Source organism: Triturus cristatus, chromosome 4_2 (assembly GCF_964204655.1).
Source record: "Triturus cristatus chromosome 4_2, aTriCri1.1, whole genome shotgun sequence".
Taxonomy (NCBI): domain Eukaryota; kingdom Metazoa; phylum Chordata; class Amphibia; order Caudata; family Salamandridae; genus Triturus; species Triturus cristatus.
Genome location: NC_140586.1, coordinates 719994768 through 720020707, shown reverse-complemented (window position 1 = coordinate 720020707; position 25940 = coordinate 719994768). Strand labels below are relative to the sequence as shown.

The following is a 25940-nucleotide window of genomic DNA, read 5'->3' as shown; positions in this document are numbered from 1 at the left end:
TCGCTGGGCATCCTCATTCGCCCACTACTGTGTGCGGATATCATGCTGCACCAACGCATCATGAACCAACTTACGCTGGGGCGCCATACCCTGCAGGAAGACTCATCCAATTTGCCGCTGGCTTTTAGTGCCGGTTGCACTAAACCCATCCCACATTTTGCATTGCCGAGGCCACACCAGACCTTCTTGGGAGTGGTGATCTTGTCGTCCACTGTCGCTAGTTTAATCCCTATTCTGAAAAAACCTGTGACTCTGCAAACTCATGCAAACTAACTTCGACCGCTCGTGACTCCATAAATGCTGGCCCTGGAGTAACCTATAGTCTAAAACTACGAACGGATTGTGTCCTGATTAGGGGAACACCAGCCCTCGCTCCCACTGCCACTCCCTTCCCTGCACCTTCCTCTCCTAATTTATCATACACCCTCAAAGGGGGCCTCCCCTGAGCTGACCGCCATGCACCACTAGGCGTCTTCCAGTCCCCCGTCCTGATCCCCCTCATTGCTGCACTCTAACCCAGGTGCCAACACTGCAGGATTTGACCCACCACCGAAACTCTAGCACACAGCCTCATCGAGCTCCTCCGAATTGTAATCGGTACCAGCCAATGAATGTCCTCCCTCCTGTCTGTCCCTTCTCTCCTGTTCTTCACATGCCCACAGGCTTTGACCTCAGTGGGACTTTTCTCCAGTCAGCTACCACTATCTCAATCAATGGGATTCCAGAATTCCCTCTGATTCACGCTGAGTCCTGCCCCCCCCCCCCCCCACTCCAAAGGCAGGCCCCTTGTACTGAAATTAGCACCTTCCACAAGTCTGTCTGGGAGAACAAATTTGCGGTGCTCAGGCCAATTCTCATGCATGAGAGCAGCTTCATGATTCAGAGAGCAGCTTCAGGATTGGCCGCAGGGCAGTCTGGGAGCCTGTGCCTGCTAGAAGAGGAGCAGGCAAGTTTTTTTGTTATTTCATAATTTTTTTATTTTGCCGTCCCGCGACCCCTATGCACCCACCCCCCACCGCCTCTCCCGCCACTCGTCCATAACATCGGCTGCTACTGACAATAATTCAACCAAGCAAAAGGTTCCAATATAGTAGGCTGGAGAGCTACTGATAGCTCACAAGCAACTTGTTGGAGAAGCCTGCTTTAAAGTCTTCATATGGAAGCCATACAATGAATGGTTGTCCAGCACTGTGCAACAGATGATCACGCCAGAGCAGCTCTCTTTTCCGATTTGTGGTCATTTCACCACAGGGCACACTCTTGGCGCTGGTGTTTGAGTCGTGGCGATTGTCGCTTTTTTTATTCTTTTTGCTGGGGTTGCCAACCATGCTGCTGCCGCCATTCCTACCCTGTCCACTGGCATTTTGCCACCTCCTGTTTAAACAGTTGCTGCTGTGCAGGAGCCAGAATGTTGGATGGCAAAATAAACCCGCCACAAAGTCCGACTACCCTCTTTTCTGATTCTCTGCAGGCGTCACAGTTTGCAAAAGGGGCAGTTTCTTTTGTGCTGCGCTCTTACTCACTTTCCAAGGTCACATTTGCCATTAACAATAGTAGTCTCAGGAGTGGTGGAAGGCACAAAGCCTGTGTTAGTTATTTGTGCATAAAAGCCCCATCACTCTGGCTGTGCACTGGTCTGGCACATCAGGACCCAGCAGCCAGGGGAAGACCTCCAGAAAGGGGTGCATAACAAAGTTATTTCATGTGTACAACCGCAGCAGAAATTGAAATAATTAATTGAAGCTGCAGCATTATCAGAATTGTCCCAGGAATGTCTTTTTTGTCATGCTTGCATGCAATTAATGATTTGTAAGTTACATTTTGATTTCCCCCACAGAATAGTAACACCTTATTTTTTTTTTCTCCTCAAAACACAGGTTATTCCTACGAAGGACCGTATCGAAGGAATGGCTGCTTTTTCCGAGAGACGACTTCCACATTTCACGGGAGAGTAAGGGCATGAAGCCTGGCTGAGACGACCTACAGATGCTCTCGCAAATCAGTCAACTACACAACTTTTATAGTCTAACATTCTTAACTTAAAGCACAGTGTATATTTTAAAATACACAAAATAACCATGCACTACAGTAGTGTTTTTTTCGTAAACAATAAAGCTTGCCTAGCTCCTAATACTGTAAAGTGCTTAAACACAATATAATAAATATAATTCAAGGTTTGGCAACTGATTTGCAGCCTGACAAACCAAATGTAAATGTTTACAAATGCTTCTGAACATTTTGAACAGTTTGTACAGAGATACCAAATACAATGTGTCCTACTTCTCTTGAAAATACTTTGGTGTACGTTTTCCATCTTCAGCTATCTAAAACATGGTTAATTTAACTTGGAAAATAAAATTCTCATTCTTTCAGAGCTGTGATGTGTAAGCAGTTAGAAGTTGGGGTTTTAAACTCCTGTCCACTCTGAAGGCTTGGTAGAGAAGCCATACACGACATGGTTGTTCAGCCCTGTGCATCTGGTGACTAGTCAGAGCAGATCTCTTTTCCAGTTCTCTGCAGATGTGCAAACCACAAAACTTGCAGTTTATTTTGAACTTCTCGCTTACTCACAGTGTTTAATTTGGTGGTGTATTTTTTGGGGACACTCATTTTTCCACATTAGACATTGACCGCGAGTAAGAGAGGGGAAAACACAAAGAAGAAAGTAGGAAGAGAAAGATGGATAAACCTTTGTAAAAGGAGAACGCAAGAACCTTCAGGATAGATAAAGTGTGTGACGGGGGTGTCTGGTAGTCAATGTTACACCATGAGATTGATTCAAGACTATGCAGCCTTGGTATTCGGTGTGCCGATGTTTAAAAGCACCTGTCGCGGGCTTCTGGTAGAGCTTTGGGCACTCTTTCTATTACAAACTAAGCACTGCTTCTATAAAGTAACAGATGTGGTCTTAGTAATGGTGGAAATCTCAAAGCCTGTGTCAAGTCAGAGGTATTTAGTGTATAACCGGGCCTATCAATCCACGCCTGCGTGCAGCTTGTCCTGAGGGCTAGTGGAAGAGCTCCAGCAATGCGGTGCATAAGATTTTTCATGTTTACACCTGCAGCAGAAATAATTAACAGACCACTGGCATGATGCCTGATGCTTGGGCCCTCAAGGGTCGGCTCAGTATTCTTGGGCGCACAAGTCCTGTAAATGCAGCAACTTTGCGGACCTCCTTCCAAGCTGCAGTGTGAAATCTGCCTCAATCCGGTCCATCTTCCTTTTTTGGATCTACACAGTTCAAGTTGAGGCTTGTGTATCATTTGGGACACGGACTGAGGTGCCAAATACGGGAGCAGCCTGGCCTGCAATATAAAGGATGCAGGGTTTGAAACAGAACAGGGACATATGGAAATCCTTTCATGATGGAACATATATTCACCAGATTTGCATTATAACATGTTGGTTATGCATAATATGAATGCCCTGAAGGAGTTCACAGTGGCGAACAAAACGCGTTGGCTCTGTTTTTGGCTGTAACTTCTATGGTTACCGTACAGGCAAAATAAAGAAGATATGACACATTCTACATTTTGATTTGGACATTTTTGCATGGTTATTAGTTGTTTGTGCACCACTGCGGTAGAGGTGGAGGGGTTGGTATTATATTTAAGGAGGCATGGAATCTTTCCCCTATAGATATTGATGAGGTTGAAGGGGTTGAGTTATTGGGCTTTGCTCTAAAAGATCAAGGGAACCAGATGTTGACTGGTATTATTTGCTATAGGCCCGCAGGGACGGCCAACCTCCTTCAATAGAAAAACGTGATTGATGTCTTTAGTAATATGGCTCTTTCACACGCCAGACTATCTATATTAGGGGATTTTAACCTGTGGGCCAATGGGAGCATGGACCCCCGGGTATAATAATCTCCTAAAATCCTGTAGGGATTTGCATCTTCTTCAATGGTTGGTAGAACCTACACATACGAGGAGACATATTCTGGACCTTATTTTCGCTCTATGGAAGTGGTGAATGTTTTGCTGGTTGGTTAGACCGAACATCTTTTAATTCAATTTGATGTGTTTTACATTAAGCAGAACAGCCCTGCTATGAAGGAAACTACATGTCTTCTTAGTAGGGACTGGAAAGGTCTCCTGAGGAAAGCTAGTGTTGCCCCAGTATTCCATCTGGAAGAATCTTTTGACCCTGGAAAACAAGTGGAGGATAATTACGTCACCTTTTGTCTATATATAAATGATCAACTTGACCACCTTGTTCCACGAAAGCGGGTTAAAAAAGTTGGCAAATCCTCCGCTCCTTGGTACAATGCTGAACTGCAAAAGTTAAAACTTGGCTGCAGACAAGCAGAACGGCGGTGGAGGAGGGGTACTCTGATATAGACAAAGCTGATTGGAATGAGAAAATCCTCTGCTACTAGAAAATATTTGCTTCTGCTAAAGCTGAATTTTTTGCAGATGTAATCCTGAAGGCTCCCAATAGCACCAAAAGCGTTTTCAAAATAATGAATGATATCGCCAGCCCCGCTTGCACAACAAATAAGATTCTCCCTACGCAGGTACTTTGTGACAGTTTGGCTGCCTTTTTTGAAGATAAGATCTGCAAAATCATTGAAGGGTTGGAAGGGGATAGCATAGTTGTTGGGGCTAGTGGTTCCCCACAGGATAGGAAGGAGGACTGGAAGGGGCTGAGTAAAGCTTCGGATCAGAGGCATCTCCTAGATCATTTTGATATTACCTCGGTGGAGGATTTTAATCAGATAGCTCTAGGGATCTCCTCCAGTTCATCACTGAGCCCTCTACCCCATAGGATCTGGAAAGCGTTAGGCTCCGAGCTGTTCCCTCTGCTAAGACAGCGATGTGATCAATCCCTGGGTAGTGGGATGGTCCCCTCCTGCTGGAAGCATGCAGTAGTAACCCCCTTATTAAAAAAAATGTCGCTTGACCCAGCCTGTCTTAAAAATTACAGGCCTATCTCACTCCTTCCACACCCGGTGAAGATCATTGAGAGCCTTGTAAGCAGGGCACTCTCCCAGTTTCTGGAGGTAAATAATGTACTGGATGACATGAAATTTGGCTTCCGCCCAGGAAATGGGACAGAGACTGCAATGCTGGCTGTGTTGGAAGATCTTCGTCTGCGCGCGGACAAGGGTCATTCTGCTATTCTGATCCTGTTGGACCTGTCCGCCGCATTCAACACAGTCAATCACAAGGTTCTCCTAGAACGATTGTAAGTAATGGAAGTAGTGGGCCTGGCTCAGAAGTGGCTTCATTCCGATCTGTCTGACAGATGTCAGGCTGTGGCCCTCCCCCTTTTCAGTCTAAGTTCACCAAGATACATCATGGAGTACCGCAGGGTCCTGCGATCAGCCCTATTTAATTGAATGCCTATATGCGCCCCTTGGTGGATGTTATTAAATCTCACGGCATAGGCCTAGTAAATTATGCGGATGACACCCAGCTTATTCTCTCCTTGGAGGGGGAACAGTCATCCACTGTGGAGAACTTTCATGCCTGTATGCAGAGCGTGGTATACTGGCTTAGAAACAACTCCCTGCACTTTAACGCAGATAAAACAGAGCTCCTTTATATTGCAGGTGGGAGTGTGTCCTATCCTCACCCAGCCGACTTTTGGCCTATTCCTGCCGATCCACCGCTGGCACCTACTAAGTCTGTTCGCAATTTGGGAATCTGTTTTAATGAGAAGCTGACTTTGGAAAATCAAGTCAAAAAGACAGTTGGGAGCTGTTTTTCTCCCATCAGGGCCCTTTCGAAAATTCTCTCTATGCTCCCCATACATACTCGCGCACTGGTAGTAAGGAGTGTCATCATGAGCAGGTTAGATTACTGCAATGTCTTGCTGCTGGAGTCCCCCAAATATTTATTTGGGCGACTGCAGGGAATCCAGAATGCAGCGGCCAAGCTGGCCTTGATGAGACCTCGTCAGTCCTCCTCCTCCCAGGCCCTTGTAGACCTTCATTGGCTCCCAATTCTGCAGAGGGTTCACTTCAAATCACTTTGTGTCGCGTTCAAGGCACTGCACAGTCTAGGGCCAATACCATTGCAGAATAAATTCAGCTGGCATGCTCCCACTTGCTGTCTTCAGTCCTCCTCAGCTAACTGGGTGAAAGTACCTTTGGTCAGAAGAGCTAAACTGGGGGGACAAGCTTTTAGTGATGCGTCTGCGCAATCCACAAATGGTGGTCCCATATCAACCGGTCCACAGGCCCCACTGAGATCGTTCCTCCCCAGATTGTTCCCACTAATGACATGCGTAGATTAAGGTGGGTAAACATAGCAACCAATCAACAGGTTATTGCTAATATTAGTGGACAGGTCGATAAAGCAATACTGGCCATAGAGCACTCCAACTCACTTAGCACCGGTTTGGACAAGGTAGTAGGAATACATAACGCCCTTTTTTGTACAATTAAAGCCCATTTCCTTAAGCCTGTGAAAAACAAAGGATCCAGAGCCTTTAAGCCCGCAATGTGGTATAACAACCAGTGTAGGGACGCTCGACTAGCTTTAGGTAATGCCATTAAGGGTGGGCAAGCTACTGTAATCCAATCTGCTAGAAAGGATTACAAAGTAAGTATATCTAAGGCTAAGAAAGCCTGGGACGAGCACCACTGGTCCGAGCTAAAAGCAGCTAGTGATAGGAAGGATTCCAGGTTATTCTGGCGCATTGTCAAGTGGGGAAGTTCGGGTTCACCCGATCCCCCAGATAACAATGTACCAGAAGAAGAATGGGTAAAAAAATTTAAAAACCAGTATGCTGAGCCAAATAATGTTGTGCAAGGGTCAGATATAAGTGTAAATCAATTTCAAGATAATTTCTTTAGTATCAATGAAATTATAATGGCTCTTAGCTCAGTGGCTAGTGGATGTGCCCCTGGTCTTGATGGTGTCCCAGCTGACATATTCATTAATGATAAAGAGCGCTGGTGTAAGTACATTCATCTCCTCATGAATGCTATTGCACTGGGTGCAGCGGTACCAACATCCTGGCAAGATCCCGGAACAGGTTCCGCAAAGGTGAAAGATTTGGCGGCAACTCCAATAATCAGCAGGACGCCGGAAGCTCAAGTGAGCCTGATCCCTTGTTCCGAGGTGATATTGGGGGGCAGAATAGGTTGTTTTCTCCACAACTGGCGCGAGATCTCTCAAGATGCTTGGGTGTTGGACACGGTTCAGGGATACAAGCTAGAACTGTACGATTCCCCATCACAGACAGTTCATCCTCTTCCCCTGTTTTTTCCCCAACAAGATCAGACCTTTATTTCAACAGAAATCGAGTCCCTACTACGGAAAGGCGCAATAGTGGTTTACACTCTTCATCCCCATGGTTTTCTAAGCAATGTCTTTCTAGTAGAAAAGAAAGTGGGTGGGTCCAGACTGGTCTTAAATCTCAGATTTCAATTCATGGATTATTTACAGGCACCCCAAAATGGAGGGTATCCATCTTTTGCGTGATCTACTCCAGGAAGGAGACTGGATGGTCCGGCTAGACCCGAAAGATGCGTATTTATCCATCCCCATCTTTCCCCCTCATCGCCGGTTTCTTCAGTTCCTGTGGAAAGGGGCTTGTTACGAGTACAAAGTTCTCCCGTTCAGGCTGTCGTCAGCACCGTGGCGCTTCACGAAGCTTCTGCGACCAGTGATAGAATCGCTCAGAGCCCGGGGAGTCCGTCTCATAATATACTTAGACGACATTATCATTTTAGCAACTTCTCCCCAACTTGCTCAGATGCATCTCAATTGGCTATCAGTCTGTTGCAAAAGTTGGGGTTCATAGTCAATCCAAACAAATCGGTGCTGTCCCCGACTCAATCCATAGAGTTTTTGGGATTCCTCGTCAACTCTGTGTCTTGCCAGCTCCTGCTCCCGATGCCAAAGATCAGGGCTATCAAACGGGAACAGAGGTCTATACTGCACAAACAGATGATATCCTTGAGATCATTAGCCCGCACAGTGGGTCTATTGGCCTCATCCATTCAGGCGATCTTCCGGGTCCCCTTCACTACCGGGCTCTTCAACGGCTCAAGATCCGCCACCTCCGGAAAGGCCTCAGTTACTCAGAACAGATTCCTCTCTCAGAGGAGGCGAGGTTGGAGATGGTCTGGTGGTTAAACCACATGGAGGCCTGGAACGGCCGAGCATCATTCGGATCAGCCCCGGATGTGATAATCTAATCCGATGCCAGCCGGTGGGGTTGGGGAGCCCGCTGCGGCCACTTGTCCACGGGTGGTCGCTGGTCGCCGGAGGAACTACAGTTACATATCAACTGTCTAGAACTGTTAGCTGGCTCCTTTGCAATTCGATGTCTCTCTCCTCAGAAGACGGATTGTTGTATCCTTCTTCGGATGGACAACATTTCGGCGGTTCGCTATGTCAACAAACTGGGTGGGGCCAGGTCCCGGATGTTAGCGGAGATAGCCAAAGACTTTTGGCATTACTGCTTCCAATATAAAAAAGATTTGAGAGGGACCCATTGAAACTCAAGGGAAATAGGGTACTGAAACCAGCAAATAGAGAAAATTCCCTTGGAAAACAAAACACTCACAGTGGAACCTTCACTAAGCCAGCACCTAACCCTGTATCACTCTCCCTATCAAAGCCCTATATATTTGGGAAAGACGTGTGCACACTCTGTGGCACCCACTGCAACAATGCCTATTCCCGTAGGAATCAGAGTATATAACAAAAAACCCAAAGGTGCACCACATATACAATATAAGAGTAAGAAAGTCCTTTGTAAATAACAATTTTCTTCAGAGGTCACTTATTGTAAACATTTTTAATTTTCATTTAAATAGAAATTCCAAAACATTTAATCAATCCATCAGTGTGATTTAGTGAACAGTCCAGCCGACGCGTTTCGTCCTGTAACAGGACTTCTTCAGGGCTGTCAAACAATGAACAAAGATATATACATATAAATAACATATATACACCAATACACAAATATACATTTATAAAAACACTGAATACATAAATATAAACACCCTAAAAGCAACAACAAGACAGAACGACATTTTTACTAAAGTGTATGGAAGATAGTTCCGATATGGGGTATATTCAATCCTATTGAACATTGTAATTTATTATAACATAGATCATTCGCTTGAGGTAGCCCGAGCGACGTGTTGGTTCTAATGATTGTCCAGACAAATTTGCAAAAGGGAAGAGGGTAAGACAAGGAGAACGAGAAGAGGGGCAACGGAAGAGAGAACCTCACCTACCATAGATTGATGATGTAATTCATAAATGGCAACGTCCTTATGGATTAGTATAATCCTTGTGAAGAATAAGCAAGGGTCCAGTGTAAGATTCTATCAGCTGTACAAAAAAAAAAAAAAAAAGAGAAAAAAGGAATAAACACGAAAAAAGGGGGGGAAGTGGAGGAAAGTGGAAAAGGGAAGGAGAAAAAGAGAAAGAGACATGACTAAAGTCAGTCATAATCACAGAATAATAACTAAAAAAGGTTGAAGGTGGGAGCGCTAGGTGGCGCCTGCCTGTCATGGACGCCTTCTCGTGAGGCTCCCGACGCCGGTCCCCGCAAATCCGCCTAATCCCCTCCTGGACTGCCCTGGCCGGCCACGACCTGGGCGCTGGGGTGTGTAAGGCTGCCCTGCTGCCCCATGCCGGCTCTTGACACGCTGTGACCACCGGGGGTCTGCCTGGACGACGTGCAGCCCGGCCGGCGTCGGATGCGGACGACTGTGGAACCAAGATCCGGCCAGGCAACAAATCCAGCCCGCGGCGCCCACGAGGGGCGCAGGCCTGATCCGGCCTGAGACGAGGACGCGGCGGCCGCGCGGCTGCCGCGGAGGCTGAAGACGCTGGCGGGGTGCTGTCCTGCCTCGTAGATGCAGCCCGAGGCCCCCTGACATGCTATGCTGGGACCCCCCCCCTGAGAGCAGGAACAGGCGGTGAGTGCGGCGGCGGAGGATCGCTTCACCGGGGCGGCTGCGGGGGCCGGGGGCGGAGGGGAGACCCCCCCCCATCGGGCCGTGTGTCGGCGGCCGGGGAGACCTGTACCCCTGCTCCCCCCCCCCTCCCTCTCTACAACCTCTCCTCCTGGCCGCGGCGCTGCCCCGGCCCCGTGGCTCAGAGACTGGCCTCCGGTCCCGGGGGTGGAGGGGTCATCGCTGCTTCGGGCCGCACGTCGGCGGTCGGGGGGGTGTCGCTGCTGTTTCCCCCCCCCCCCCCCTCTCATCATCGTTTGGGGCCCCGGATCACGCAAGTCAACAGGCGACACCGTGCCCCCCCCTTGGGGGTGGCGGAGGGACCGCTCGGGCGAGGCGTCCCCCCTGGAGAGGTGGGCTATGCTCCGGAGGGCTGGCCCTGGCGATTCCCGGCGGCGGTGCCCTTGAGGAACGACCCGCTGCCCGAAGACTGTGGGCTGCGCTGCTGGACCTTGCTTCGCTGGGAGAGGCTCGCGGCCACGACTGAGGCGGGGGATCGGACTCGCTGCCCCGCTGGGGAGCCCGCCGGAGACTGACCGCTGGGGCTGGCCGCGTCGGGCCCTTTCCGGCCGCGGGTTCCCCCCGCCGCCCCCCTGCTGGGCTCCTGTCCGCTCGAACACCCCCTGACGCTCTGCGGGTGTGACGTTCGCTCGTTGTCCCGATTCACGGACGCCCGCCGCAGATATGGGTAAAGACAAAGCCGGCAAGCTAGCGTCCGGGGCCACCCAAACCAGGATGGACAAATTTACGACCTCCGACAAGGGGCCCGGCTCCGCGGCCGCGCCGGCCCCGGCCCCTGCCACGGACCTTGCTGCCATCCTGCAGGCCATCAACTCCTCCCGCGCCTCCCTCGAGGGCATGGTGGGAGAGGTCAAAGTGGACGTTGCTCTTCTCCGACAGGATCTGCGGAATGCCACTGCCCGCATTTCCGAGGCCGAGTCCCGGATCTCCACCGCCGAGGACGACATCCGCCACCTACAGGACCAGGTTCGGGAGTTGACCACCCACTCTAAGGAACTACACCGCCGGGTCGAAGATGCAGAAAATCGCGCCCGGCGCAACAACCTGCGCTTAGTGGGATTTCCGGAGGGAGTTGAGTCGGGCCGAGCGGACGACTTCATGGAGCGATGGTTCCGGTCCTGGATGCCGGCGGACAGCCTATCCCCCTCGTTCGTGGTGGAGAGGGCCCACCGCTCCCTGGCCCCCAGGCCCCCAGGTGCGCCCCCCCGGCCGTTCATCCTCAAACTTTTGAACTTCCGCGACCGGGACGCCATCCTCCGCGAGGCCCGCTGCAAGGGCGCCCTCCATTACCAGAACCACAAAATCATGATATTTCCGGACTACACCCGCGAAGTCCAAGAGCAACGCCGCTCCTACACGGAGATGAAACAAAAGATGCGCTCTCTGGGACTCCAATATCAGCTCCAGTTCCCGGCCCGCCTCCGGGTCGTCTTCCAGCACAAGACTCTGTTCTTCGATACCCCGCGGGCGGCCTGGGCCTGGTTGACGGAGGAGCACCCCCTGCAGTGCTCTGGACGCGGCTCGCCTACGGGTATGCGGGGGGGACGAGGAAGGCCCCGGACATCGAAGACCCGTCGGCGGCATCGCACGTTACCCCGGGAGCGCACAGCGGAGGAAGTGATCAACACGCGCTCTGGGAGAAGGTCACGCCGGGGGTCGAGGGCCTCCTCTGCCTCCTCGGCCGCACACGCCAGTCCCGGGGCAGATGGACGGCGGACCGTGCCGCCCCGGCCCACGGGCCCTGCAACTCAGCCTGTCGAATTGGTGGACTCTTCAGACCTCTCTCGCAGCCCCAACATTTGACTTTCTTTGCTTCTTTTGGGGGAGGGGGGCTGGGGATGCCTGGGCGGGGGTGGGATGCTCCGTTATCAGGGTTGCTCTTGGCCAGGGCAGGTAACTCAGGTTTGAATTTATCGGTATCAGGGGTCCACTAGCGCTCAAGCCCAAGCGTTTTAGCTTGGTGGTTCTTTCATTTGGTTCGGGCGACAGATGCTTCCGTTTTCGAAGTGTAGGGTGGGGGGGGGGGTTTGGGGTTGGTTTGGGGTTGTTTCTTCCCCGTTGGGAAGACTTTGTTGGTGGGGGATGACTCCCTCTTAATTGTTATACTAAGGCATCGTGTGCTGTTTGGCTTGCTCTCCTGCCCGATGTCCCGTTGTCCTTCCTCTCTGGGGACCTGCTCAGCCGCACCCCTACTGGCCCCCTCTCCTGTCCTAGACCATGGCTGACCCGCCTGTCCCTAGGGCCGCCATGCGCATACTATCCTGGAACGTCAATGGTCTTCTGGACCGTTTTAAACGTATGGCGGTCCTCAAATACGCGCAACGCGCTGAGATCGATGTACTCCTCCTCCAGGAGACTCACCTGTTGGGTAACAACTGCCCCTTCCTTGGCCGCTACGGTTATGACAGGGTATGGCATTCCGGTTTTGCACGGGGATCCCGAGGGGTGGCCATTTTGCTCCGCAAGTCCTTCCCCTTTGTCCTGTCCCGGGTGCATTTGGACCCCCAAGGAATGGTAGTGGTGGTTTCTGGCAGTCTGGAGGGGCGACCCCTTACCCTGATGTCCCTTTATGCGGCGCCATCCCTCTTGCAGTCGGCCCTCTCCCACGCAGCGGGTCTACTCCCGACACTCCCGGCGGGCTCCCTCATTCTCGGCGGAGATTTCAACGCCGTCTACTCGCCTCACCTGGACTCGACGGGCCCGGTCTCCCTGTCCCGCGTCGCCCGCGCAAAACAGCTCTCAACCTGGGCTGAATCGCAAGGCCTCTGCGATGTCTGGCGGATCTGGCACCCGCAGGCACGCCAATACACCCACACATCGGCGGCCCATCACTCCCATGCCCGGATCGACCTCATCTTCGTACCATCCACCGACTGCGCGGGGGTGCGAGATGTACGCATTCTTCCGAGGGGCCTTTCGGACCACTCGCCTGTGCTCCTCGCTCTTGGTCCCCCACCCCTCTCTGCCCGTCCGATGTGGCGCCTGAACGCCTGGTTCCTCCACGACAAAGCTTTCCGGAAGGCGGTCGGGGGCGAAATCGCCGACTACTACTCCCATAACGAGGGCTCTGTCATCTCCCCTGCCGTCTTGTGGGAGGCCGGCAAGGCGACTGTCCGGGGCGCCGCTAAGGGGCATCTGCAGCGCCAACGGCGGGCCCAATCCCAGAAGCTCGCGGACTGCGAAGCCCAAGCCTTGGAATTAGAGCGCGGTCTGGGGGAATTGGACGATGCCGTCCGATCTCGTCGATTGGCCTTCCTGCGGGAAGAGATTCGCCTCCATTCCCTGGAGGCGGCGAAGACTCTATGGCGCTCCTCGGTGGCCCGGGTCTACGGGTGGGGAGACAAAAACGGCACTCTTCTCCACCGACTGGCGACTTATCCCCGGGCGGGAGGGATCATTCCGGCCATCGCGGACCCAGCGGGTGGTACTCACACAGCCTCGGTGGCGATAGCCCAGGCGTTCGCTGACTATTACTCCCAGCTATACCGCCACAGGCCGTCCACGCTCTCCCTTGAGGAATTGCTGGGGACGACCGCGGTGACACTTACGCGGTTGCAACCTGAGGTTTCCGAGACCCTTGATTCCCCGATCGAGCTGCAGGAGGTCGAGGAGGCCATTGGCCGCTTGGCGCCTGGGAAGACCCCGGGTCCCGACGGGTTCCCCCAGGAGTACTACGCTCACTATTGTGAGATGCTGGCCCCGAGGCTTCGGGACCTCTTTGCAGCCGTGGTGGAGGCGGGCTCGTTCCGGCCCGAGACGGACACGGCAACCATAGTTGCCCTCCCCAAGACTCAGCCTCCCTCGCGGTCCTGCTCCGACTATCGGCCGATATCCCTTATCAACACCGAACTCAAAATCTATGCTACGGTCCTGGCACAGCGGTTGCGCCCGTCGCTTGCCTCCTTGGTCCACCCGGATCAATGCGGCTTTATGCCGGAGCGGGGGACCAGACACTGCCTGCGGCGTCTGCATCTTGCGATGGCGCACCGCGGCCGCCTTTCCCCCTATCTGGCCCTCCTCCTGGTTGACTTTGAAAAGGCCTTCGACTCCGTGGGTTGGGCGTACTTGGCCGATGTCCTGGAACGCATGGGTTTCGGCCCCCGGTTCCGTGCCATGGTAGCGGTCCTGTACGCGCACCCGCGGGCCCGGGTGTTGGTCAACGGGGCTCTCTCTCGCCCGTTTCCCATAGGTCGGGGGACGCGCCAGGGTTGTCCGCTCTCGCCCCTCCTTTTCGCGTTGGCCATGGAACCCCTGGCGACGCTGATTCGCGCGGATCCCGTTCTTCGCGGATGGGAATGGCCAGCTGTGGCCCCCGATAAGATTGCCCTCTACGCGGACGATGTCCTCCTCTATCTTTCCGACCCAGCGACCTCGGGGCCCCGGGTCCGCCAGATCCTCCATCGGTTTGGCCAGGCGTCGGGTCTCCACCTGAACCCCAAAAAATCTGTTCTAGTCCCGCTACACCCGTCGCGGGAATGTTTCGACTGGCAATCAGATATTCCCCTCCGGAGACTCTCCTTTAAGTACCTGGGGATCTGGGTCACTCTCCTCCCGGAACTCTGCTGGGCTCTCAATGTGGCTCCAGTAGTAAACAAAGCCAGATCAGATATGCTCCGGTGGCAGGCCCTCCCATTGAATCCGCTAGGAAGAGTCGCCTTATATAAAATGATGATCCTCCCCAAGTTTCTATACATGCTGCAAAACACTCCATGCCCCTTTCCGCGCCCGTGGTTCCGGGACCTGGATAAGATGGTGACCAAATTCCTTTGGGGCGGTGGTCGACCTCGGCTGGCCTTGGACCGCTGCAGGGTCCCCTCCTACGACGGCGGCCTAAGCATGACCAACCTTTACCTCTACTACCTGGCCACCCAACTACTGGTGGTCCACGATTGGTTCTCAGGGGGCTGGGGCGACCCGGCTTATCGACTCGAGGTGAACTGCCTCGGGTTCTCCTCCATCCAAAACATGCTCTATGGCACAACGATCCCCCTGTCGCTCCCCGGCGTCGTGCGGGCTCCCTTTCTCGCGTGGCGAGCGGCCTTGCGACACACCAGATGGTCGGGGACGTCCACGCAACTCACTCCGCTTTGGCACGGGACGTGGCTGCGGGAGGTGGTGGGACTAACGGGCTTTCGGCAGTGGGATCTTCTCGGTATCTCCTGTCTGGGCGATATATGGCGTGGAAGCCGCATGTGTTCCTTCCAGGAGCTTCGGACCCGCTTCTTGCTGCAGCCTTCTCAATTCTACCGCTACCTTCAACTGCGCCACGCGGTTCGGGCTCACGTCCCTTTAGATTCCAGATTGCCTTCCCATAGTCCGCCTGAGGCCCAGGTGATGTTGGGGTATCTTGGGAGGGGGGGCATATCCCGCATTTATAAATCCCTAATTAACAATACACCGGTGGATTGGAGTGGGCTAAAGCAGCGATGGGAGGCTTGGGTGGGACCCCTGGATGAGGCGGACTGGAGGGACGCTCTTATGGGTCCTCGGTCGATTACCACCTCCGCTAGGCTGCGGCTTATCCAACTTTATTACCTCCACACTGCCTATTTGACCCCGGACCGCCTGTATCGTGCGGGCCTCCGCGTGGACGCCTCTTGCACTCGCTGTGGGGAGGTTCCGGCAGATTTTTTCCACATGGTGTGGTCTTGCCCTCGTCTGGGGGACTACTGGGCAGCGATCGAGGCCGATCTAGCGGAGGTCCTGGGTTGGGAGGTCCCCCACGAGCCTAGAATGGCCCTGCTGGGCATCATGGACGGGATGGACGGGTCCCGTAATGAAAAGTACTTCCTCACCACTGCCCTTATGGTGGCCAAAAGAGATATAGCGGCAATGTGGTCACAGCCAGACCCGCCCAGAGTGGCTACCTCGAGTAAAGGGGTGGATTGGTGTGCGGCTCAGGAGCGGTCGCTATACGCCGCACGGGGCTGTCCCAAAAAATTTCGCAAGATATGGGGGAAATGGTTGGGGGGCCTGTTTTGAGGGGTGGGTGCACAGGGGGGGGGGGACAGAGGATGGGAGGGGACGGGAGGGTTTTTGCACTTGCCTGTTGATGCTTTCCTGATTGCAGATACTGATGCCTTGTTCACTGCACTGCTGTATATTATTCCTGATATTGTTCTTTATGCCGCAAAACACAATAAAAAGAAGTTTATCAAAAAAGGTTGAAGGTAAGGGGCTATTGCTATCATTATGATAAATATAAACCAATAGGGCTAGAAATTACTTACTTAAATGCGTCAAAAGCAAGTGAAACGCTCCTCGTGGATATGTATCATACCAAAGCCTCTTGTAATAGATCGAAATGTTGTACTGACATGGCTTGAGATAATTACTAAACAAGAAAAAAGGAAGAAAGAGGGGGAGACACGTATATATAACTATCAAACAAAAGAATGACGCAAGAAAAGCAAGCGGACTTAAAAAAGCCCTCATTGTAAAAAATATATACAAGGGAAGAAGAGAAGTGCAACTTACAAACTACCGCCACGTCAAAGTAAGCAATGTAGCTGCCAACATCTGGGGGATAATAATCCCAGGGGTTCCACAGTCAAAATAGATCTCAGGCGGACAATATGTTTATATTAAACATCATTTCAAGTTTCTAGAAAAGGAACGAATAATGTGTATGTATAAGAAAGTAAAATAACAAAGTCAAGTGATTACATGAGACAAAACATGAATATGTCTAACTGAAAGCTACTTCCCAAATGGAACGAGGAGGCAGAAAATCACGGAATAAACAATAATTTGTCATCAAAGGCGAAATGCCCAGGGGTGAGAAAACCCGAGTAAAAGGGAAAACAGAACCCGTGAATATACAATTAAAAAGCCCTATTTGAAAAGTGATACAAAGAAGCAAAAGACCCGGAACCGTAACGTGATTAAAAAAGTAGAAAACAAGACCCGGAGCCACCAAAGCATGTGTATAGACTGTAAATATAGTAGTACCCAGAAAGAGGGGGGGGCCCGAGTCAGAAGGAATGCGGCGCCCGGCACAGTGTGCGCGAGTGCATCAATTAAAAACTAACTAAATAATGTGCTCACCGTATATGAGGAATTGCCGATAAGCAAGGTTGCAGGCATCCAACACCGGAACGGGGCAGCGTCTGATAACGCGTTGAATAACCTTAACCATAATGCCGGAAACTTTAAATAGTGAAACGGGTGGCGGGTTAAACGAACCACGTGGGTCGTTTCCAAGGTAACCAAGCGCACTGATCTATCACTGTCAAAGACGGCGGCCATTACGGAATGGCTTGTAATAGTTCTAGGAAGTGTCCCAAAACAAAGTAATATCAGTCTATGATCAAAGTAAGATCAGGTAGGCCATCGGAAAATATTAAAAATCAACATATTGAAGAGGACGGTTAATGTCTGTATGTAAACTCAACAATGGGCAATCTATCACATACTAATGTATAAGTCTATAATAATTGAAATGGACAGTTGATATAAGTGCGGAAGCTCAAAGTAGGGGAAATATTTGTCACATAATTATGTGATATATGTCTATAAAAAACCGCAAACGAGAACAAGGCAATTCACGTAAGTGGTTGTCTTAGAAACCACTATATAACGGATTCTGTGCATTCATTGGTTAGAACGGCCATTTGAACAAAAAATAAAAAAAAATTAAGACTGAGTATCTAACCAATAAGTAAATAGTAATTATTGATTATTGAGCAACCCGTATTAGAGGAGGCATAAAAAAACAGTTCTATGCAAAGTGCACAGCGGAAAGAATAAATGACTTATTCTGATTCATGATTCCACACTCTATGAGTACCGCGAGAGGAGCTGGGAAACATATAATTGTAATCCGTTTGTCAATGACAGTGGTCACAATGCTCAAACATATACTTGTATAGATACTGTGGACATCGAAGACTTTCCGTCCCATAATGGCCCATTTAAGCATAATTGAAATATAATTAAACGGAATCTCGAGGGCAATCACCACCTAGTGAATAAATATCAACCACTAAGTGGTGATGATCATGGGAGAAGCAGTTAAGGTATATTATTGACCATATGCCTGGGATCCTATCAAAAAATGGGCCCCGTGGGTGGTTGTTATAGTCATATAAGAAAGAGGAACCACTCGCATATGCCAATGGTCAGTCTGAAGATAAAATAATTCCTATAGATAACAATGCATCTAAGGAATGATTGTGCTGAGAGAAAATCTAAAACCATGACCGCCATAAAATTCCCTTGATTAAACAATTTCTGAGAGCATAAAGTACTATATAAGGGTTTTTTTTATTTAAAAAAACATGTTTCTCATTATAAAACATACACAATCCTAAAACATTTCATAATACATCAAATCAAATATGTTAAAAACTTCATACAGTACAAGTCAATTCAATCTCAATCATATGAAACAGTATAACCCAATTATGACCAGCATAACATGGAGACAGACACAACATGTAAGATCCAATTACTCTTCTTTACAAGTGCACATCAAAATGAGCTCTAAGATACAGCTTGTTATACATGGATAAATCCGTATATAATTTGATCTGTATTGATTCTTTGATTGTGCTAATCCACAGCGAGAAACATGTTTTTTTAAATAAAAAAACCCTTATATAGAACTCCCCTTTCTGACATAGTACTTTATGCTCTCAGAAATTGTTTAATCAAGGGAATTTTCTCTATTTGCTGATTACTGCTTCCAAAACAGGATCTCAGTGATAGCGGAATACCTCCCGGGCTACAACAACGAGGTGGCAGACTGGCATTCCCGCCATCTGCAAGACTTCAGCGATTGGATGCTGTCTCCCCAGGTTTTTCGGAATCTGATCCAGCTTTGGGGTCCCTGTCAGATAGACTTGTTCGCATCCCGCCTCAACAGACAAGTTCCCCACTTTTTCAGTTGGAGGCCGGACCCAGAGGCTCTAGCATCGGATGCATTCCTGCAGGAATGGCCAACGTCCCTGTGTTATTTCCTCCATCTGTGATGATACCCAGGGTTCTTGCGTGAGCCAGGGCCTTTCGGGCGGAACTCATCTTAATCACTCCGTTATGGAGGACGTAGGCATGGTTCCCAATACTTTTGGAAATGTGTTGTGCGGTCCCAGTTCTTCTTCCCCGGATAGAGAACCTATTGCTGGACCCTCTTCAGAATCCTCATTCGTTGGTGAGGTTGGGCCAACTCCCCCTAGTGGCATGGCGGGTTTCAGGGACCGCTGGAAAATCTCGGGCCTTTCACGCGAGGCTGACAGATTTATCAGCGAGGCCTGGTCGGCCACTACCCATAAGAGATATGCTTCCTCTTGGAAGAGATGGTGTGATTGGTGCTCTCAACGGGACGTGGATCCCTCTACAGCACGTCTCTTTAGTTGTCAATTTTATGGCCTCTATTGCATCCTCGGGTTTGGCATACAGAACAGTCAACATCTTTCGGTCCGCCATATTGGCAGGTCATTTACCTTTAGATGGTAAACCCATAAGCGAACATCCATTAGTTTGCAAACTGCTTCGGGGAGTAAGGATGGTTAAACCTCCATGTCCTAAATATTCTCAGTTGTGGGATGTCTCCATTGTCCTTAAATTTCTGGAAGCCTGGCCTTCCAACAAGTACCTATCCCGTAAACAACTCTCTGCTAAATTAACGATGCTTCTATGTCTAGTCTCTTGCAAATGAGTATCTGACGTACGCCTCCGTTGTCCTTAATAGAATTGAAAATTCTTGTCACGAATGTTCGCAAATTTTTAATTCTTCAACACGAACACAAATGTTTGTTTGCCCTTAGAACTTGTGTAAATGCAAACAGCAGCAAATGTCCAAAGGTATAGAAAGGTTTTATGTTTTAGTTCATGGATTAATGTACAGCAGACATCTCTTATAAACAGTAGGTCATTCACCCGGCTCCCCCAGCCCAGAAAAGACGTAGCTTGAAACCTCTCACCCATGGCCTTCAGTGCAGCCACTGAAGACGGACTACAGTGAGGGAGGGAGAGAGACCTTCCAGAACTATGAACTTCAGGCACCTGCAGCTTCTCAAGGACACTGACCCCTCCCTTTCCCCATCTCTCAGTTTGGGAGAGCAGGCCGTGAAGTCTGACGCACGCAATAGAAACCAGACCACACCCTCCTCTCCAGAGAAACAGAGAGAGGACAACTGCTGGAGTGTGGCATCCATTGAGGGAGCGCCTTTGAAGAGAGCTGTCAGTCAAAAATGGGGCAGCCATTGAAGATGACCTATGGAAATTTAGATTATTATTTTTGTATTATTATTATATACGAACAAATCCCGGAGGACTGCTAACAGTGAAGAAGGAAACACCCCCTGATGACTGCCCAGTGGAGAGAGTGAACACCACTGAGGACTTGCAGCCCATAAGGGATGGAAGGAGTACCATGCTGACTGACATTCTCAGGGAGAGAAAGAGAGCTTTTGGTGACTATTGATGCTAAGGTGGGGTTTGGGAAAGCCATCTTGGGGGGAGAGAGGAAGTGTTGCCTCAAAAATAACTTCCTCAAGTAAGCATCTGAGTGGACTCACTTTGAGGGGACCAGCCAGGGTAAACAAATAAATACATTGGAGGACTAACCACCCATGGAAGATGGAGGACAAGAAAGACAGAGTGATTCAGTGATAGACAGGAGAAGGAGGAGAGGAGAGCAGAGATACAGTCAGAATGAGGGTGAAACAGAGGGAGGAAAAAGGAAGGGGGAATATAGCGGGCGAGAAATGGACAGACAGCTAACAAAAGCAGAGATAAGGACATAATCTGAAAGTGAATGCCACGAATAGGGAAAGCAAGAGCAGAAGAAATAGAAAGAGGTACCAGGAGGGGGAGGTTCGAAAAAATGTCTGCGAACCGACATGGTTAGATATTATTCCTTTTAAGTACCGTTGGGGAAATATATTCCTTATGTAGTATGGTGTAAAGACCTATCATCTCTAAGGATATAATCTCATATTGGGATCCTTTTCTTTTTTTCTAGCACTGTCTCTCGTTTTGACATTTCTCTTTTCCTCTCATTCTTTGTCTCTTTCCAAGCCATGAATTTTTATAGACTTTTGATCATGCCTACTTTTTAACTTCATTTTCCTTTTCTCGGCAGCTCTCGCTCTATTTTGGCTATTTTCACTTTCTAACCGTGGTTTCTTCTTGTTTCCCCTTCTATTGTTGCATACTTTTTGTATATTGTTTCAGTTGTGCTTACTTCTTATACACACATGTCAGCACGCAACCCCATGTGAAATTATCAATTATATTGGCGTGCCAACAGCTAGAACCGGGATCTGTGTAGTCCCAACATAGACTTTGGTGCTCCCTGATTGGAAAAGTCTCTAATACATCACAACCAATTCAATATTGCAACATTCTCAATATGAATGACAGACACTAGGTCAAGTTTAGTAAGTTTATATAAGAAATTAACTGGGAAAAATCCAGGAAATATACCATCATAAGGTTCTCAGAGCTTGCACCAATGAGGGACAAGGAAGAAGAAACATTTCACTACAGAACACACTCAAGGGTTCTCTCACAGTAATAGAACATTGAGTTTAGTCGTTCTCACATTTTATTCAAGCATGCAGATGGATACATTGTACAACATTAGCCTGGGAGAGCTCGGATGTCCTAGGTTAAGAATGGTGTGGGAGACGTCTCTGGTAATGCTCGGTTTGTTTATTTTTGTGAAGCTCGAAATTCTTTATTTAGAGCAGGGAATCAACAATAATAATCGTCACGTGGTGTATTATGGCAGTGGTTCAAGATGGAGGACAGTGTAAACACAGCCTTATGTTAGCATTAGCTAGGTTTCTAATGCAATTCAGGAAAAGCAGGTCTCCCAACCCCACTCGATGATTTCTGAATCATCGTTCTATCACTTTACTACATTACATCATTCATCAACTTTGGGTTCTTCTTCTTAAATTATTCCAGATCCTTCAGAGCATCATAGAGATCACTTTGCATCTCTTCAACTTTTACATCGTCTTTCTTTTTCTTCCTCTCATTGCTGGCAGCTTCTTGAGCCTGTAGTCCATTTTAAAGCTAGATGACATTCTTTGCAAACAGTTAGGACAATAATCACCCGTGCAAAACTAATTACTGTAACCAAAACAGCAGTTAGAAACAGTTTTAAAGTGCCTCCACCTATCCCACCAAGCCATTCCCCTATATTAGCAACACCGCTCCCAATGGACTCCAACACGGAACCTGTTCCTTCCCATGCCCTGAATCTTCCTGCTCAGTTAGTTCATGAGTTATGTTTGTAATGTTTGTAATGTACCTGTCAAGCTGCTAATCCATGCATGATTTGTACAAGCAGCATTACCGAGCATGAATGACTATGCAAACTCCACTTTTCATTGCGAGTAGCAAGTCCAGTGCAAGGCAATTTTGCATAATCATAGCTCTCATAGCAAGCAACAATTTATTTTTAACGGTTAAGGCTCCTTCGGTGTAAGTAGCAATCAGATCTACCAAGGTTAATAGCATTCTAATCTTAACATCATTGAATGCAATTCCTATTGGAGGTATAAGTGTTCCAAATATGTCACTAAGGATTTGCTTAAAACTACGCTTACTTCACTTTATATAGCGCTCAAGACAAAAATCTAGTTAATTAGTATGATAGATCCTAGGGAAGACTAGGGCTGCATAACAACTACCTTCCCAGTTATGTGGTAACTGGAAATAAGCCAATTTACCACATGCATAATAGATGCATTTAATTTTAATACCTCTAATTCGGAAAAGGTTCTTCCCTTAGCTAAATAATTATGCTCACATTCGCTCCATCCCATCTTCTAGACCATCTCATTTCCCTCTTACCTTCTCATTTTACTGCGGGATCCTTTCTTAGCAATTTCAGTGCTCAATCTCGTGGGTGGTTCCTTCAAAGTCTCTTTGCCTTTCCCCGTGATGCGTTCTGAACCTGTTTTCTCTCCCCTTTCTCTTCGTCCAATCTCATCCTGTCATTCAATTAATTTACAAATACCCTTTCATCTCTACAAATTCTACAGGTTACGTCATGCATGCTTTGGTCAATAGCGCTCATGTTAGTTACACGAGTAAAAAATGTCATCATATACTCACTCTGATCCCTTGTCTTAAAGGTCTTGCAAGATTGAATAACATGTTTAGTAGCCCACAAACACATTTTAGAGTCATTCACAATTCAACATCGTTTAGTGGTTTAACCTAATCAGAATAAAACAGTTTATTAGAATTTTGCTAGTAAAAGAGATTTAGAAAAACAGAACATGAAAACGAGTAAGACAGGGTAAATGAAAATATGCTGCTCCTTTAGCTGCAGAGGTTGGAGGGTAGGAACACACATAGCAGTTTTCCACTTGCATAACTTTTACAAATCCGTCTAGCATTTGAAAGTAAACATAACTGTAAACACTCGCTTGCTGTGAAACCTTATTTTCGAGTACTGGGTACTGACAGCAACTTTAATTCTAGAGTTCACTAGAATATGAGGGATTTCACCTCCCAGCAGACAAAAATCTTAAAGCCATTCAAACATATGACAGAAATGGCAACCCCCAGAATCATGAGCAAGAATTTGCAGCTCGGCTGCACCATGTTAGCTTGAATCAGATCAAGGAACTATCAGAATTTCAGATGTAGCAGTTAGTCTGCTAAGACTTATCCTACTGTCACTACCCTATCGCAAAAGCTACAGGGATTTTTATTGTGCGTCAACTGGATGCATAAGGCTCTAACGTCCTCTGACTGTTCCCCTGGGTTTCTAATCATCCTTTTCAATGTTTGTCAGTGATTAACATACATGACCTCGCTGTTTAACTTGTCTTGGACTCAGGGAGGTACAATGACATCAGTCAGGCAATCATCAAGGTTGACTTTTCCAAGGTATGTCCAACACAGGGCTGAATACTTTCGAATGACCTTCCTCTCTCCTCTGGGTCGCTTGGAAGTGGTCAAGTCAATAATTTCATCCAAATTGTCAAGCTGATCAGCTTGCTCTGGTTCCTCAAACTCACTATCTTCCCATGTCATATCAGGTGTTTCCCTTGTGATCAAGAGTCTCTTTCGGGTGGCTGTAGTCCTCAGACAAGCATTGATCCTTGGAGATGCTTGAGATTTCTAGTTCTGATTCATTCTTAGAGGTGAAACTTCCTTCTTACTCCTGTGATCTTAGCATTGGCAGGTTGGTTTCAGCTTTCCATGAGTTGTCCCTGTCTCAGTGAATGCGGATTTGCAATGCATTGGTTGGTATCACAGTGGTTATTGGAATAACGTTGTCGCCACCTGGTCCATGTCCTGACTGATACTCTGGTGGTGGAGACTGTGTGCCTTCCGACAGGTCTCCTTCTTCTTCTGAAGCCTCAGAAACGTCAAGCCTAGGGAGACTTGAGGCATTAGTGGATGTTGGCTCTCCTTCTTCCTCGTCATAACTTACCCTTTTGGTGTGGGAGGTATGTATCCAGTTCAACAGATCCCAACACTTGTCAGCAGTGTTAGTGGCTAGAATCACCTGATGAGAGCCTCTCCAGTGCTCCTCCAGACAAAACTTGTGAACTTGTTTCTTAATGTGAACCCAATCACCGGGGTTTAAATCATGTCCTCCGGAGTCTTATATGCTGGAGTAGCAGCATCAACCTAATGGGCAATAGAACGCACCACATCAGCTAACCCTTGCAGTACTCAAGAACCAGGTCATCTGTGATATTCAGAAGAGCAGCTGCAGGAGCAGAAGGAATGTGCATGGCTCTCACTATCAACACTTCATGGGGTGATAATCCTGTTCGCTTACAAGAGGTACTTTAAATGCTCATCTGCACCAAGGGAAGAGCATCAGGCCATTTAAGTAACTGCATCACCTCATTTTTAAAGTGAGTTCCGTGATCTGATTCAAGATGAACTTGAATCCCAAATCGCTGTATCAACTCCCGCAGCATTAGTTTAGCTACTGTCCGACTTTCACATCTCTAGGTGGGATATGTCTCGACCTATCGTGAGAACTAATACACAATGAGGAGGATATTCCTCAATTGATCACATAGAGGCATCTCCACAAAGTCAATGAATAGACAGTTGAGGGGACCATAAGATTTTCCAATGTGGCTCGTGGTCAAGGCAAACCCACTGCCCACATTTTATTTCTGACAATTAGCACAACGTTGACACATACATTCCAGTATTGATGGAAAGTGAAGATTATACCAATACTTCTTAAACGTAGACACCATTCTGTTTCTACCTACATGCCTGGGGCCTTCCATGTGCCATACCATAGACGGTAATATAGATTCTGTGAGAACTGGGTTCCTATCACTGGACACCCAAATGTCCCACATCTTTCACACATCTCATCTTTTCCCATTTAGCCTTCTCTACGTCTGGGACAGTGTTTTGCAATTTTCTTAGCTCATTGAAGGTTTGTGCTGTATTCAGTAGCATACTGAAATTCATCTCTGCCTCTTTATTACATGGCTCGTCGATGTGAAAGGTGCTGGACTCAAAAGCACAATATTGGGCAATTTCATCTGCATAAAGATTGCCCCTGGTGACAGAATCACTGCCACTCTTACGGGCGGCACACTTCACTACCGCAATTTCCTTTGACAACTGTAAAAGAGCCATCAAATTCGAGACATACTGCCAATTTCGATTGGGAGAAACAGCAGAGATCATACAACCTTGCTGAGACCACAGCTGCCCAAAATTGTGCACAACTCTGAATCCATTCTAGCTGTCAGTGTAAATGTTAACTAGTGAACCTTCCAAGGTACAAAAGGTTCTAGTAAGGGCAATACATTTGGCTACTTGTACAGATGTTACAAGACGCAGTTAGGATGCTTCCACCACACCACTTGGTGTGTGCATGCCAGAGGCCGCTCTTAAAATGCTGTACCAGTCTCTCAAGCCCGACCTATTAACAAAAAGGGTGAGATGCAGAAAGGGGTATATGCATCATATTGGGTCTCGGTTTTGTGTACAACTCTGGGTCGCGACTCACTAACGTCCTTCAATAGTCCTG

The 25940-nt window shown here is 48.5% G+C and overlaps 1 protein-coding gene across 2 annotated transcripts in view; it reads left to right on the top strand.

Annotated features, from left to right (window-relative positions):
* LOC146834961 (enoyl-CoA hydratase domain-containing protein 2, mitochondrial-like) overlaps window positions 1-2374 on the top strand; it is a 205802-nt gene extending 203428 nt beyond the window's left edge. For both annotated transcript variants that reach the window (XM_085602606.1, XM_085602605.1), the window contains one exon: window positions 1878-2374. In XM_085602606.1, the coding sequence (XP_085458732.1) occupies window positions 1878-1955 (78 nt within the window). In that variant the 3' untranslated portion in view covers window positions 1956-2374. The remainder of the gene's footprint in view (window positions 1-1877) is intronic.
* The last annotated feature ends 23566 nt before the right edge of the window (window positions 2375-25940 follow it).